Here is a 17,706-nt window from a genome sequence, read left to right as displayed (position 1 = left end):
GGGTGGGGGGGAGACAGGGGAGTGTGATCAGAGTCTCTGGTCAATGCTTTAAGCAGTGTCTCCAGTGACAGGGACAGCTGGCCTACAGTGAGGATCCTTCTGGTCCCCAGGCCCACTGGCTGGGGTGTGTCTGACAAATCAGCTTCTGGGCTAGCCGCTGCTTTAAGCCTTGTGCTAGTTCCCCATCCTTAGGGGTTTGCCTTCCTTGCTCTCCGTCACGGTGACACCCCCATGACGGCCTTTTCTGCCTCGACGGTGGTCTGAGTGCGGACAGCAGGACCAGCCCCGAGCTCGCCGTTGCCCTCACCCGGCTGAGTTCCCTCCTTTAAAAACTGACCAGATGGCATCATGGTGAAGGTCCCTTCCAGCAGGAATAGTCTATAATTTTGACCACTCACTCCATTTTCAACCCCTCCCAACATGCATTTTGTCTCAAAGCTGCCCCCGAAATAAAATACCTCTAGACAGAAGGCTCTCTTCCTTCCACGGTTCCTCTACCTCTAGTTTCCTTAACTTTTCAATCTGTAAGGACAGCAGGAATCTTAAAAAAAAAAAAAAAATCCTGTAACACTTCTTATTCCCTAGATTACCCTGGAGAATCAAAAGGTTCTGCTTTCACACCAAAAATAGCTTGTGTGTTCAGGCAGTTGGAAGGAAGTGATTTTCTCCCTTACCCTCCGGGTGTTTCCTTGCTCTCCTGTGGGAAGTTAGCGGCTTTGATCAGATCTATAGGTAAATCTGGCAAGGAGTACCGGGTATTCGGTGGAAAATGGTTCATTTTTCTTTGTTTCTGAGATGCTATGGGTCTGTCACTCAACAAAGCATGTCCTAATCAGAGGACGGCACTGCCTCCGAGTGCTCCCCGACCACACTTGTCCCCAGCAGGGCAGGGCTGTAGCTCCCCAAACCTCATCCAGGGAATGAGGCTCACCCGAAATGTGCACCTTACCCACATAATTGGGTATTATGTACACAGATGGTGATTTTGAGGTAAAAAAAAAAATGCCTAATTCTGTAACAGGCACAACCACCTTCCAACCTGAGGCATCCTTCTTAAGGTTTCTTCCTTCCTTTCTTCCTTTTTCTTTCTCTTTCTTTCTTCCCTCCTTCTTCTTGCTTTCTCTTTCTCTTTCTTTCTTCCTTCCTTTCTCTTTCTTTCTCTCTCTCTTTCTTCCAATTTCTTAATTTCTTTCCTTACAGTTTCTTAAAGTTTTTCTCCAGATTTGGAACCACGGCTAGTGAGAAGACCATACTTCACCCTGAGAGCCCCTGGGCACCTCAGGACCACATAACAGCTCAGCTGGTAGCATTCCCGGGGCTACTCCGAAAGAGATGGCAATGTGTGGCCCTTCTCGATGAAACTGTGCTTCCTCCACCATGAAACAAGCAGTACCTATTTGCTTGGGACCGGAGTGCACCCCTGAGGACCCACTCTGATTCCGCCAGTTTCTTCACTCTTTCATGGGGGAACCTCCTCATGAGTGTGGCTGTAGGCAACAGAGCAGCTAGATTCTTATTACAGTTGACCCTTGAACAACATGGGGTCAGAATGAATGGGTCCACTCATATGTATTTTTTTAAAAATAAATACAGTACAGGGCGCCTGGGTGGCTCAGTTGGTTAAGCGACTGCCTTCGGCTCAGGTCATGATCCTGGAGTCCCGGGATCGAGTCCCGCATCGGGCTCCCTGCTCGGCGGGGAGCCTGCTTCTGCCTCTGACCCTCCCCCCTCTCATGTGCTCTCTCTCTCTCATTCTCTCTGTCTCAAATAAATAAATAAAATCTTTAATAAATAAATAAATAAATAAATAAATAAAAATACAGTACAGTACTGTAAATGTATTTTCTCTTATGATTTTCCTTTCTCTAGCTTATTTTATTGTAAGAATGCAGTATATAATACCTACAACATACAAGGTATGTGTTAGTTGACTCTTAATGTTATCAGGCTTCTGGTCAACAGTACGCTATTAGTAGTTAACGTTTCTGGGGAGTCAAAAATTATATGTGGATTTTTGACTGTGTGGGGGGTTGGTGTTGCAACCCCTATGTTTTGCCAGGGTCAACTGTATTTGCAAGAACTACCACACTCTGCATTTAGAACAGCCAGAAAGGAGAGGGGACAAATATGCCTTGACACCTAAAACAGTTGCAGAAATCACAGGCAAACCACTGGTTCAGGAAAATATGCCTAAAAAAAAAGTCCTGAAAAAACTCTGGCCAACAGCCTGTCTTCTCGGGACTCAGATTCAACAGCAATGAGAAGAATTCAAATATATCCTGGTTTTATGTTGGTGTTAGATCACCCCGTTTCCAAATTCTGGCTTACAGCTAAGAGTGTAAAAAAAAGGTGAGAATGGAAAATAGTTTTCTGGGAAGTTTGCCTCCATCATAGTTACATCATCAGTAGGTTTTTAAATGACTTCTCACACTAATTGGTCCAGAGAGCTCCAAACCCCTGTTCCTAAGTTTTTCTTCCAATTTCCAGTTTGGCATATAAAGCCAGTAGCCAACCACAGAGTAGAACACCTCTGCATCTCTTTAGTGTGTCCGTTTCAGGGAAGAGAAAGTGTTTCTGGTGGAAAAGCTACATATCACATATGGGGCACTGGGTGGGATCTTAAAAAGACCAAGGGGAAGGTATACTAGCTTGGTGCCATTATATTTATTTATTTATTTATTAAATTTTCTTTGTTTTAAGATTTTATTCATTTGAGAGAGAGAGAATGAGAGAGAGAGAGAGCATGAGACGGGGGAGGGCCAGAAGGAGAAGCAGACTCCCCGCCGACCAGCAAGCCCAATGCAGGACTCGATCCTGGGACTCCAGGATCATGACCTGAGCCGAAGGCAGTCGCTTAACCAACTGAGCCACCCAGGCGCCCTGGTGCCATTATATTTAGAAAGCAGAGAAGAAATCAGGATTTCAGTGGTTGGGATAAGCAGCTTAAAGCCAAGGCAAAAATGCAGGCCAGAAGTTCAGACGTAGTACTGTGATGTTTTCTTTATCATAGAGTCCTCTCTTCTTGTGGGGTTTTAATAGGTACCTTCATTGTTCTCTTCGGCCAAGATGAGAGAGGTAGGCTTAAGGAGGAAGTGGTCAGTCCAGTTTTGAGCTCTGTGAATGAGCCTGTCTGGCTCCCTCGGCACACAGCTCTGCCTTCTGACCAGAACAGAAGTGGAGGCCAAAGGCAGAGTCAGGGCCAGGAGTACCCAAGCTCCAAATTCGCAGCTTTTGGGTCTGGCTATTCTCCAGCTGCAGGTAAGGTAAAGCAAACTGGATTTTTTTTTATTTGAAAAACTTGGGAGTGTTCCATGGATCATTTTCTTTTTTTTAATGAGGATATAGACTGTAGAGCTGGAAATGGCTGTATAGATTTATCCATTCCTTCAGTTAATGTTTCCTGAGCACCTACTAAATGCAAGGCATAGGGAACAAAGCAGATGGATCAAACCTCTCCTACAGCCTGTGGCCTCATTCAAAGAAAGCCATCTATGTGGGCACCTTGCCAATGGCACTCTGGCAGGTTTCTGCCAAACCCCCTCTTCCCAGCCCGTGAGACCCAGTGAAGTGGGTGGCGGAGGGGATGGTCTAGCCTCACGTGTAGCTTTTTCCTCCAAGGAAAAACTGTGCAAATTCTTGTTTGGTCACACAATCAGAAAGGCTCAACTCGAAGTGTTTTTTTTTTAAAAAAAAGCAGGCAAGTATCCCTTCAAAAAGAACCCTTCCTTTCTCAAGAAGGTAAACATGGTCTGAAAATGGAAGCATATTATTAACATTTTACAACTGGCAGGAAAATGTGGCATTTGTGAGGAGTCTCCCCGGAACACTTAATCATCCCAAGAAACAATAATCGAGATGTGAACGCAATTTACATGCAAAAGAGGAGAAGCCCTGTCTCAGTTTGGAGACTGGCTCATGGCAAACATTCCATGCCCACCACCCCAGTGTGGCTGCGGAATCCTGCACTCTCCATGTCCTGTAAGAACACAGGATCATTTAGGGGTTTTCTTCCAAATTAACAGTTAGTTCAAAGCACTTTCTCATGCTGTTGATGGAAGCGTAAATTGACATTTTACAGGATAATTTGGGAATGTCTATTTAAAATGTGTATGTTTTGACATATCAATTCCACTCCTAAGAATTTATCTTACAGATATGTTCACCAAATTATCTTCAAGTGTGTCACGGGATCTTACTGGAGACTGGTAATGAAAATCACCTAACCATGCATTGTTAAGAGAGGGGTTTAACCACTTCGCACAATGACAAAATAAACAGCATTAACAAAAATGAGATCAATTCAGAGGTTCTGATTTGAAAGACTTCAAGATATATTAAGCATAAAAATGTGTCGAACTGAGGTTTATGACATTTAAATATGGATAAAAGGGGTGCCTGGGTGGCCCAGTTGGTTAAGCATCTGCCCACAGATCAGGTCATGATCCCAGGGTCCTGGGATCCAGCCCCAAGTCGGGCTCTCCACTCAGTGGGGAGCCTGCTTCTCCCTCTCCCTCTGCCTGCCACTGCCCCTGCTTGTGCTCACTCTCTCTCTCTCTCTCTGTGAAATAAATAAATAAAATCTTTAAAAAAATAAAAAAAAATACGGATAAAAATTTCTGAGAAGATATAGAAAAATATGCTCAAAATGTGTCAAAGGCAGGAGCTTGTTTAGAGGGTATCTGATGAGTTTGTCTTTTCATTTCACATCTTTCCCCATCATGTGAATTGTTACCAGAGACATGTACTGACTTTACTGAAGTAGTAATATATATTTTAAAATTCAGCTTAAAGGGAATAGTTTAAACTAAGGTAAAGCTTCACTTTTGTGATATTGTAAGGGCTCAGGCCACAGACATTCTGAAAAATGAGTATCTTTTCCTTTGGGATAGCTCCTTCATCCTTCACTAATCCATCTCCCAGAACAGAACCCACGACTCAGTCTGTCTCCATCGGGGCAGGGGATGAGGCGGGCCTAACCGCAAAACACCAAATGGAATATATTAGACCAGCCCTGCCAGTTTAGGATCAAGTGCTCTGACAGCCTGTTCGATAGTCAGAACACACTATTTTCAGCTAGGGAGTTTTAGATGCCTTTTTAAGGGCCACCTTTTCTTCTTACAGAGTCTCAGGTAACAGCCTGAGTAGGGGAGCAAATGCTCAGTGAAGGTTAGGCTGTCACTCCTGACTGACCTCTGATCTTTGTGGACTTACCGTCTCTCTTGACAGATCCACCCCCCCCCCCCCCGCCCACTTCCTGGCTTGATTTCTTCCCATAGCACTTACTGCCATCTGACGCACTGGCTACTTTAGCCCTTTGTATCTTTCTCCTTCTCCATCTCTCCCCACTGGAATGTGAAAGAAGGAACTGGGCATTTTTCTTGTCATTGCTGTATGTTCAACATCTAAAATTGTACCCAGCACAAGGTTTGGATTCAACAAATACCTATCAAGTCAATGACTGAACTAATGTATATATTTTAAGAATCCTCTTGTGGGGAGGGCACCTGGGTGGCTCAGTGGGTTAAGCGGCTGCCTTCAGCTCAGGTCATGATCTCAGGGTCCTGGGATGGAGCCCCGCATCGCATGGCATCGGGCTGTCTGCTCAGCAGAGAGTCTGCTTCTCCCTCTCCCTCTGCCCCTCCCCCACTAGTGCTCTCTCCTGTGCACGTTCTCTCTCTCTCTCAAATAACTAAAATATTAAAAAAAAATCCTCTTGGCATAATTAGGAAAAGAAGCTGACTACTATCAAGATATTTAATTAACTTGGCCATATCTCTGGTCTGCTAACCATAAAAATACGAACACTGACCTGGTACATACCTTCATGTGAATTCATACCTACATTCACTGTGTGGCCAGACCTCTTATCTATTGCTGGTGCCAACAGCTTCAGTTCGACAGAGCTCTTTCTAATCTCCTGTACTGTGGGAACCTGGCATCCAGGATTTATGTTAAACTGTGGCACTGAATTTTAACGTTATCCTAAATCAAAGAGGAAAATGATCTTCATGTGACATTAGGCTCACCTATTTAAAAGGAACCATTTAGGGGCGCCTGGGTGGCTCAGTCCTTAAGCATCTGCCTTCGGCTCGGGTCATGATCCCAGGGCCCTGGGATCAAGCCCCGCATCGGGCTCCCTGCTTGGCGGGAAGCCTGCTTCTCCCTCTCCCGCTCCCCCTGCTTGTATTCCCTATCTCGCTGTCTCTCTGTCAAATAAATAAATAAAATCTTAAAAAAAAAATAAAAGGAACCATTTAAAGCATGAGAGTCTTCTGCTGCCCATCTGTGGGGGTCATTTAGCTGACCACTGTGCCTCACAGCTATTCACTACAGATCACCTCTTGGCAGCATTCATGGATCTGCCCTGACACATGCAGTTTGTCCCTCCCAAACCAAGCATAAACCAAACAACTGCTTACATGGATTTTCCCTTCCACTGAGTTGACTCACTGTTCAATTGAATTGCCCACATGGACAAATGGGATAACAGATGTGCTTTGAGGGGTATGACATGCAACACAAGCATAAAGAAGTGAAGTTAATATTGATATAAAAATGATACTTTGTAAACATGAAGTTTAGACACACTGGTTTTTAAAATGCAACAAAGTTATACATTTCAATTATGTTTGTTTTTCTTATAAATTTTTTTTTAAAGATTTATTTATTTATTTGAGAGAGAGAAAGAGAACGAGGGTGCACACGTCCATGGGGGAGAGGGGGAGAGGAAGAGGGAGAGAGAAACTTTAGCAGACTCTGCACTGAGCGCCGAGCCTGACGTGGGGCTCCCCCTCAGGACCCTGAGATCAGGACCGGAGCTGAAACCAAGAGCTGGACGCCTAATGGACTGCGCCACCCAGGCGCCCATTTCCTTATAAAATGTGAAACTTTTTTTTTCTTTTGGCCACAAAACCCAAATAGTAGAAAACTAACTTTAACCACTAACCGTGATAAGCTTCCAAGAAATTTACACAAACTACTATTATGACACTGGAATGACTTTGTCCTCAACTCACTCAGGTCAGCCTTTACTGCAGATAGAAAAAGTCCACAAAAGGCATCTCTTTTCATTAGTGACTTCTTCCTGACCAAACAAATAGTCTAATGATATCTTTACATTTAATATTAGAGAAGTAGACACTACATTCTGGTCTCCAGGAACTTTAGCTTGAACTAACTCTACCTCTCTTATTCAGATCCACTGTCTCAGCTTCAGTACTAGATACAAATAGTCACAAAAGGTGTGATGGATAAATACTTCAACATTATTTTTATGAGGTAAAAGTGAGCAAGAATTCATGGGATTGAAAGATAACTGTTTAGGAACAGATCGAAAGCAAGCCACCTTGGTTAATGAAGAGAAGTGGACTGAAGGGTTCCTCACATTTCATGACCAGTGTGGTTCTGGATAGTCTCCAGACTAATGTCTAATAGATGTGACAAAGGGAGGGTGGAGAAAGAAAGCATGGTCTGGGGTACAGAGCCATAAGCAGGAACAGCAGGTAGAAATTGTTCACTCTAAGGACCCAAAGTCTAGTAACAAGGTATACACTTTTTGTTGATCTAGGAATTCAAATTTTGAAGTGCATTCCCATTGAATAACTGGCTCATGATAAAGGCAGAACCATGAAAATATATTCATTTTAATTAGAAAATGTCTGAGTTAGGTGTCACCATCGTACTCCTAAATCCCTAGTGGCTCCATTATTTCCCACTTCTGCACATCGGTTTTGAGAGTTTTGTACAATCCAGCCTCTAGTCCCATTTTCCCCTTGCCTGCTTCCACTGAAGTGTGTCAGGTGGTCCTGCCCTTTTCCCAGCATGCCCTGCTAACCCTGTGCCTTGGCGCCTCCTCTGTTGTTTCCGTAACCTGCAGAGCCCTTTCCTCCCTCTACCTCCTCAATTGTAACCACACTTGAGACATGAGTTGAAGTGCCATCTTTTCCAAACGCCTTCCCTGAACCCTTCCTCAGCCCTCATTGATTCCTCTTTCTTCTGGAAGGCTTGATAAACATTCATGTTCTGGGAAGCCCAATCTCCTAGCTTAGACCAGCCACCTGTGTGTCACGTGTTTTAGGCTCGTCTTCCTAGCTAGACCTGAAGAGTCCTGAGAGCAAACATGATTTGCCGGTTCTGACTAGCCCAGTGCACAGACAGTTAGGTAGAGTTCTCATCAACATGAGCTGGCTGGTGGCCAGTGGGGCTCCACTCTACACTGCTCCCTCAGAATTGGTCACAGTCCCCGAGAGAGCACATCAGGGCACAGGGTCCAACAGTCTACGAGCCCAGCCCACCTCTGTGGAATAACCCACCTCACAGAATTTTTGCACAATTTGATGGGAAAAGGAAAAAAAATGGAAGCCCAGGAAAATCTGCAGAGAAAGCAAGCCCTCTTTTGCTATATCCCACCCCAATCAAGACTAAGAGATTTCCTGTTTTGAAGTCTGAGCTATCAGAAGTTTCCCATAAGAACACACCGCAGACTGACACAACATACACTCTAGACTTAGCAGTACTCATCTTTCCTATAGAAATATGTTGGTGATCGTGATTTTACAATGGAAGCCTCAACTCCAAAGTTGCCTGCTGGGAAGAAATATTTCCATAGGAGTGAGAAAAGGTCGTCATGTTAGCACATGTCGAAAACTAACATGTTAAAACGAGTTTAAGAGAAATGCAGAAGACACACGCGCGCACAAAGAATGTTGAAATGGTGAGAGGTTTTAATACTACCCATCACAACTACAGAAACACAAGAGTTCCTTCTCAGGAATGTGCCCAATCAGGACATACCCACATAGTATAGCTTAGAGCTTTCTCCAGGGAGTGGGATGGATGGTAGCCTCACGAAGCCTCCATGCTTTAATTCAACAAACATTTATATAAGCACCTGCTGTGTCCAGGTGTGTGTGTGCGTGTGCGTGTATGCACATGGGTGTGCACTCATACACATGAAGGGGCGAACAAGATGGCGGAGGGCGCGAGAGAGAGAGAAACATGGAGGGTGAAAACTTGTGGTTGGCAGTACCTAAGCCCCTGAGAACCAATCCCGAGGACAGAAATGGAGAACAGACCTATACATAAATGGCTCATCACCCCAGGAATCAGGGGATGCACTGTGTGTTAGTGGAAAGGGCGCAGAATGAGGCGCCTCATCATGTATCCAACAGGGGATTAATGCCAACTGTTCCTGGGTGGAGTCTACCTCATGGGCAAAGCAGGACCAAGATGGTAGGTCCAGCTCAGCCATTCCCAATCGTGGCAGTGAGCCCAGGGCTGGCCTTCCAGACCCGGGAGAATCTAAGCCTCCCCGTCAAGGTGAAATCTGTTACCTCCATCGCTGCAGGTCCTGGAGTCCGAGGCCAGGCTGTCTGTGGAACCCGTGGTGAAGCTGACGGGGACACCCCTGCAGGGAGGGCTGAGGCTCTCTGCAGAGCCCTGGCTCACTTTCTCCAAATCAGAGCTGCTCTTGTTCATCTTTAAAAGGTGCCTGGAAAATGTAAGAACAAACAGTAAAAGCAATTAATTTGGTTTCTCTTAAAAAACCAGGTGATGGGTCATGAACCTACTATGCTCCTGGAGCCTGAACAGTACCAGCAAGTTTTGAAAACATGATTTTGGGAAGAGAGAACGGGCACTCTTTTGAAACCTTATGCACGTGAACGGTAGGAGATTTCTCAAGTGTGGTTAGGAGGAGTGAGTCTACAAAATTTAGACAAATGCCAAATCATGGTTTGGGAGGAAATATGCCTTCATATGCTGACCCTGTTGGCCATAACATTTACGTCACCTACTGTATAACATCTCTATGAAGAAAAACACGAACATTATCATAAGAGTCAATGTATAGAGATATACAGAGATTGGGTAGCTTTCGCAAGATCACAGGGCAAGTGAATTGCAAATTAGGACTAAAAAGGTGGGATTTCTTTTTGCCTGGCATTCTCTTGACAGAGCTTCAAAGGTTCTAGGTTGTTCCTTGGAATTAAGGAAAACTTTATATCAATTTAACCAGACTTCTAGTGCAATGCTCAGAAACCTGTTAACATAACCCTTCTTCCTTAAGTACAGAATCTGCCCTTAGGCTTTCTATGAAATCTTTCGTTGCATCTCTAAGACATCATTACCAATATATCAAGGACCGGAATACCAAGTTCAAGAGAAAAATAACTTGCCTTGGAGAAAACACTGCCATTATCAGGTAGAGCGGTTAGCTTATTGATTTCTCCTTCCCTTTCTCCAAGGACTACATGAATATTCACTCTGACCTGACATTTTCACCACAAAATGAGGCAGACCACAATCCATCTAGCTCTCTCCCTGCTGGTGGTAACCCAGATTTGTCTGAACTGATATTTCCTGATGACATTCCTGTTCCCACTAGAGCAGATCTATATCTCAATATCTGCTGTAGGAAATAGACAATGCAGTATTGATTTGGCATCAGAACCGCCTTATTTAATGCACATGACCTTACAGTCAAGAATTTATCGATTGTTCTTTGTGTACAACATTGCCAGGCCCTGCATTGGTCTTTGCAGTCCGGGGGATCCGGTGCTGATTACCAGAAAAGTTTAGAGAAAGTTTGTTAGCTACCATGAAATACTCTTTAGGAACACATCCTTCTCCTCACCCCCAATTCTTAGAACCACATTGAAAAATATTTTACAGCTGTCAAATATAAGTTGTGATGGTGATGGCAAGGTTCTAATACCATTTCTTACATTTTAATGTCACTGTAGGGCTCTGGGAAATATCAGATCCTTAGGAAGTGCTGTGGTAGTCAGTTATCTTTATTTTACCCTCTGGCAAAATAAAATCATAGAAAGTTTTGTAAAATATTTTTATTCTCATCAGATCCATCAACCATGGCTTTTGCAGATAAAGCCTAGATATGCAGTTGTGAGTAATGACAACTCCTCAGTCTAGGAGAGAAGCCAGCTCTGTGGCAATGCAATGACCCAGCCCCTCCAAAGTGGCCTCTGGAGTCTCTTGCTCCTCAGGTCCAGAAAACTGCCAAGGGACAAGTTCCAGCACCAGAGTTGCTGAGTGGACAAAGCTCCCCATTCCATAAACCTAGAGAAACACTGAATGAAATGTATATAAACAGATAAAGCTAAAAAACACGTAAATAAGTGTATGTGTGAATACACACACACACACACACACACACACACCTTGGATATATTCCTTGAGCAATGTTATTCAAATCACTAGTAGTGAATGAATGGCTAAGTCAATTTAGTGAGTCATGGCAGTTTACCAGCAGTTTATTTTAACAAAATATGCTGCTATGGGGCCAGAAAACATGAAATATTATAGTAAGGATTTTTGAAACATTGTTTTGTGACACTTGCTTCAGGTGTGTGCTTGTCAGATCATGATAGTAAATATATTTCTTATTGTGGGTCATTTAAAAAAAGGCTAAAAATCATTGCTCTAGAATCGGTGGTCAACAAACATTTCCTTAAGGGGCCAGATGGGTGCTATTTTAGGCTTATGGATCATATGGTCTCTGTTACGACTACTCAATTCTGCTGTTGGAGCAGGAAAGCAGTCGTAGACTCTACGCAAATGAATGGACATGCTTTCCGATAAAACTTTATTTACAAACACAGATGACCACACTGTAGATGGTAGATTACTGATCCCTGATCTAGACCAGCCTTGTCCAACAAAATTATAGTGCAAGTCATATATATAATTTTAAACATTTTAGTAGCCAAATTATAGGTGAAATTATTTTAATAATATCTTTTAATAAAATATATAAAAATAGTGTCATCGTAATAGGCAATGAGTATAAAATCATTAATGAGATATTTTACTTTTTTTTTTCATTCTAAGTCTTCCAAGTCTGGTGTGTATTTTGTACTGACAGCACAATGTAATTTAGACTAGCCACATTTTAAGCTACTGGCTACCGTACTATTCAGTGCAGATCTAAAGAAACTCTCATACATGGACAAGGCTCTTCATGGTGTTACTAACAGCAAAAACAGAATCATAAACAGTCCAGTGTCCATCAATAAAATAATGGATACATTGTGGTATAGTATTATAATGGAATATGATATAGAATTCAAAAATAAATGAACTTGATTTTAATATACTAATACTGAAATGACTCTTAAATGTTGATGTTAAAAGTAGCTTGCTGCAAATCAAAACCGCAATGAGATAATCACCTCACACCAGTCAGAATAGCTAATATCAAAAAGATATGAAATAACAAATGTTAGCGAGGATGTGGAGAAAAAGGAACCCTCTTGCACTGTTGATGGGAATGCCAACTAGTGCAGCCACTGTGGAAAACAGTATGGAGGGTCCTCAAAAAATTAAAAATAGAAATACCATATGATCCAGTAATTTTACTTCTGGGTATTTACTTGAAAAACAAAAAACAAAAAACACTAATTTGAAAAGATATATGCACCCCTATGTTTATTGCAGCCTTATTTACAATGGCCAAGATATGGAAGCAACCAAAGTGTCCACTGATAGATGAACAGATAAAGAAGAGGTGGTACATATTTACAATGAAATATTACTCTGTCATAAAAAAAGAATGAGAACTTGCCATTTGTAACAACATGGATGCACCTAGAGGGCATCAGGCTAAGTGAAATTCGTCAGACAGAGAAAGACAAAAATACTCAATGATCCCACTTACATGTGGAATCTAAAAAACAAAAAGAGCAAAGAAACAAAAAACAGAAAAAGAGACACATAAAAACAAGGAATAAACTAGTGGTTGCCGGAGGGCAAGAAAGTGGGGGGAGAGCTGAAATGCGTGAAGACAATTAAGAGGTACAAACTTCCAGTTATAAAGTAAATAAATAAATCACGGGGATGAAAAGTACAGCATACGGGATACAGTCAATCGTATTATAATAACTCTGTATGGTGACAGATGGTAACTACACATCATGGTGAGCATTTCATAATGTACATAATTGTCGAATCAGTATGTTGTGCACCTGAAACTAATATAATATTGTATGCCAACTATACTTCAATTTCAAAAAAAAAAAAAAGTAACTTGGAAAAGGTCTCAAGTACACTGTGATGCCGTTTAAATATCTTTTAAAAATACATAACGATGCTATAATTTTTTTGTTTATCATATATATGTAGTAAAATGGAAATAATACTCATCATCTTCAAGATACTGAATACTCTGGGTAACAATGGGAAAAGGAAACAGAAACTAAATACGAAGTGATCTTCCACTGGACCTGTAATGTTTTATTTTTCAAAATCTAAAATGGCAAAAGGTTAATAATACTTGAAAAATCTTTGGAGGACACATGACAGTTAAATTATTCTTTGAACTTCACTGTAGGCTCGAAATATTTGATAAATCGAAAACGAACATTTCTAGAAGGACAGAAAGTCACTAGGGCCTGCAAGAGCCCAGGGATGGCCACTCTTCTTGACCTGCTACAGAGCCTCTGAAAGGCGAGGGACAGAAAGGATGACCCAGCAGGATATTTCCACCAGGCCGCACCGTGGGACAGGCAGATTCAGTGAAGGTTAGTAATAACCACAGAAGAGCCTTATAGACGGAAAAAGTTATTTCTCAGACCTAACCACTCTTCTGAGACTTCAGAAATTAGTTCTTCCGAATCTAGTCACTATGAGGGAGAAGTCACAGTTTTGAACTCACCAAGTGAATGCAGACAAAATTAGCTTATTCTTGGGGTTGCAGCATAAATCTTCAGCAGCTTGCACATGTGTGTATGTGTAGGGAAGTAGGAAGCCTCCAAAAGTAGACCTTGGTAAATCTCAGTATTTAAGCACAGGGGGAATTTTCATGTTTTCATGGCTCTGGGAATATTACTCTTTCTCTACTAAAAGGGCTCAAGAAGCCCAGGCTCCCACCAGGTAACAAAAGCCCAGTAAGCAGTTGGAATTCTCTGGTGTAAATGGGGAAGAAAGGAGTAACCCTTGCTCATAATAGCGAAATCTTGGGAGTGATGACTCTTTTATATGAATTGCATCAAAAATCTTTCTTGGGGGGCGCCTGGGTGGCTCAGTCGTTAAGTGTCTGCCTTCGGCTCAGGTCATGATCCCAGGGTCCTGGGATCGAGTCCCACATCAGGCTCCCTCCTCGGGGGGAAGCCTGCTTCTCCCTCTCCCACTCCCGCTGCTTGTGTTCCTGCTCTCGCTATCTCTGTCTCTGTCAAATAAATAAATAAAATCTTTAAAAAAAAAAAATCTTTCTTGGAAGCCCGTGTAATCTGCACTCTTAGAGAATTGCCATTTTAAGTAGGGAATGAGCAAAACCACCTCAGATTTCATAATGAAAGGGGAAGCTTATCATCAGAGCAGAGACTGACAATCAGGTTGCTCTCGTGTGTTCCATCTATGCATGCAATGGATTTCTTAAGAATCCCCGGAGAAAGGTGACTTTTCTGAGCCCTACTGGATTGTTCTATCAGACCTAAGGCCAGATGACAATCCAAGGGCACCCAACGATGCACAGCAAGACTCTACTGATTGCTTCTAAAGGCGCTTGCCCCTCATTAATGATAGTTTGATCTGCTGTTCATAAAACTGGTGCCAACCATCTAGAAGATGCAATCTGATGTCACGTCATTTAAGGAAGCGACTTCAACGGGCTGAAACCACATACTCCGGTCTTTCCTCTCTAGGTGGTGAATAACATTCTTATCAGCTGCACGGAGAGCATGGTCTGCACAGATGTCTTTGCTCACACAGCGTGATAAACGACTTGTTCTTACTCAGACTTCCTTCCCTGCCTCCCGTTGATTAGCCAGAGTCACAGGAGAGTAGGATGAAATACGCGGCCAGAGGCCCGGGGTCCTTAGAGACTGAGCCCTGCAGCTGCCGCCCGGTGATTTCAGAATGGCTTTTCCCCCCATTGTCCTTAGAGAAAGAAGCCCTGCCAGAGTTTTCTCCGTACTGTATTGGTAGAAAGCTGGGGAAAAAAAAAAAAAAAAAAAAAAATCCAGGCGGAAGAGCCATCTGCCAGACTTCCTCATTCATAGGAACAAGCCTCATCTAAAAATATCCCAAGCTTTTAGAATGTCCGAAATTCTTAACGGATGCCCTGCCCCAGCAGGACTGCATCTCAAGCTTCCCATGGCCGCCAGGATCCTCATCAGACGGCACAGTTTGTAAAGTGTGACGGAGGCCAGGGTTCTTTCTCACTGCCCTGACTTTTGTTTGGTTCACACGCATTCGGCTGAGAGCCATTTGCCTCCGGAGCAGAAGCTTATGAAAACCCAAAGAACACTAGGGCGGAAATTCAGTCTCGGGACTCTAGACCCCAGCACAGCTGCACACCAAGCCTTCGCATTGATCAAATTCACTGCTGAGTTTGGTGATGACTCGGAGAAGACCTCCGAGCTAGCTCGGAAAGCACACACAGGTTAGAAGATGTGACACCCACTTTTTCAGTTGCCAAGAAGAAGTGAAAACAGACCAGTTCCAGATGCAAATAAGTCAAGTCATGCCTAAATCAAAGAAGGAGAACCCCTTACCATCCTAGACGTGGCCCGTCACGCCATCCTCATTGGCAGGGCCCCCCAGAGCCTGGGGACGGGCTGGGCCAGTGACTGTGGGGTCCCATGGAGCAGCCCTGAGGAGGAGGGCCAGCTTCGGCGACGGTGGCGGAGTGCCTTGTCAGCCAGCTGTGAATTCACTGCTCAGAGCTCTCCTTTCCCCTAAGTTCCTCTCTGACTTTTCTATAAAATGCACTTCCTCCCAAAGCACAGGAAAATAGGGACGGCTCTGCCTCTGACCTGCAGCTTTCAATCTCCGATTGTCTTGTTGGGCTCCAGTGTTAGCAGCAATTCAAATACACTCTGAAACACAGTCAGCCGCACCCCACTCATTCTCTACTAGGTAGCCACATCCTAAGGTCAAAATCATTCAATGATTCAAGTTGAAACACTGAGCTTGCTGGGTGTAAAAGTAAAAGCACCTCACTTTTTACTTATCTTATGCCTCTATTACCTGCAGTGTGTCCCCCATCCTGTCTGTCCTGAAGAGCATTCCCAGGTTTTTTAAGAAATAAATTTTGACTGCCTGCTCTGTGGTGAGCACCGTGTTAGGTGTTGGGGATACAAGAGTGCATAGAGATGATGCCATCCTTGCTCCAACAAACCTACGACCCAGAAGATAAATACTTGTCAAGCTCCCCTAAAAAAGTATATGGAGGGTTCAATCTATACCTTCAGGATAGATTTGCAGCCTTGGGGGTTGAGCATCCTGACTCCAAATCTTTCTAAAACATTGCTCTCATAATGATGGTTGACCCTGATGAGCCCTATGCAGAGCTCTTGTAAGTATTCTTTTTTTTTTTTTTAAAGATTTTATTTATTTATTCATGAGAGACAGAGAGAGAGAGAAGCAGAGGGAGAAGCACGCTCCCAAGGAGCAGGGAGCCCGATGCGGGACTCGATCCCAGGACGCTGGGATCATGACCTGAGCCGAAGGCAGACGCTTAACTGTCTGAGCCACCCAGGCGCCCTCTTGTAAATATTCTTAACCTCGGCCACCATACTGGATCTTGGGTTCTCCGTGGTGACTGAAATATTCTTTGCCAATCTCAATTTCAAACATTTTCCCCCACTGTTTATATATTACAACATATAGCTAGACTTCTCATTTGGGAAGAAAAATTATCACCATTTTGTTTTTATACTACGACTTCTGCTCATAAATCCTTTGCTCCAATTGGGCTAATCTCTCATTGTCCGCAAAGCACTCTGCATTACTGTCCCCTCCCCATCCTAGCTCTGAAGAAACAACTGTCTCTCCCTTTCAAACCTTTACACCCTCAAAACCCAGGGTCAATATCACTTACCTACAAATCCCGCCCAAACCATTGCAGTCTTTTCTGACTGATCCGTCTTCTCTGGAACGCACACTGAATTGAGTCTGATTCACATCACTGGGCATTAGGTTATAATCTTGGTTAGATTATTCTAATTGTTTCATGTGAAATAGGCTTGTTACCACGCCCAAATTATAAACTGAGGAGCTGTGTCACACTCAGAATATACTGGAACACACAGTAATTACTAAATACTTCTTGACTAAGTTTATCTGCCTCTGTTTCAATAACTCGGTGGCATCTGGGAGCATAAATGTTTCCTTTTGGTAAAGAATTACACTTGTCCAGCAAAACTTGCAAAAGGCAGGAACACTGAGCAAACACCCCTCAAAAAAGCTGGATTCAATAGCTGAGCCTTTTTCATATTTACAAAATACAGCAGTTCCAAAATATCCTGAATTTCTACAAATCTTGTAGTTAAAAATTTTTTTTCAAGAGATGGGATGAGAAAGGCAGATAACTATGCTGAAAGGTTTTTATTGTTTTTATCTTTGATTCTCTTTGATGAAAATGCTAAGGGAGTTATTTTCCAAGTATCTTAGTGTCACCTGAAAGGGCTAATAAGTCCAGTCTACTCTGAGGGCATATTTCCCCCCTGATTTCTTAGCATGTATAAAGATAGGAAATCAGTTTCATTTTCGGTCAGATGACCTCAATGTTCCCCACGGTGCAGGCCTATTAATTTGCATTTGCAGTTAATGCGCTAGTAACTTCCATAGCTCTACAAGCTGAAAAACCCTTTGGTTCAACCTGACAATGAATGCACTTTGCATTCAGTGGAAACCACTTAAAAATAGGAATAAAGCCATACTTATTTTTAAAGACAGGGATGTGCACAC

At 43.0% G+C, this 17,706-nt stretch overlaps 1 protein-coding gene across 1 annotated transcript in view; it reads right to left on the bottom strand.

The window, feature by feature from the left end:
• Positions 1-17,706, bottom strand: part of PRAG1 (PEAK1 related, kinase-activating pseudokinase 1) — a 49,517-nt gene that overhangs the window by 11,466 nt on the left and 20,345 nt on the right. The window contains exon 4 of the mRNA XM_045879758.3: positions 9,333-9,490. Within this exon, the coding sequence (XP_045735714.1) occupies positions 9,333-9,490 (158 nt within the window). The remainder of the gene's footprint in view (positions 1-9,332; positions 9,491-17,706) is intronic.

This window comes from Mirounga angustirostris, unplaced genomic scaffold (assembly GCF_029215605.1).
Source record: "Mirounga angustirostris isolate CCGP_5_RB_7025 unplaced genomic scaffold, mMirAng1.0.hap1 SCAF_2, whole genome shotgun sequence".
In the NCBI taxonomy this organism is placed as follows: domain Eukaryota; kingdom Metazoa; phylum Chordata; class Mammalia; order Carnivora; family Phocidae; genus Mirounga; species Mirounga angustirostris.
Note: the sequence above shows the minus strand (reverse complement) of the source record. Positions and strands in the feature narration are given on the sequence as shown.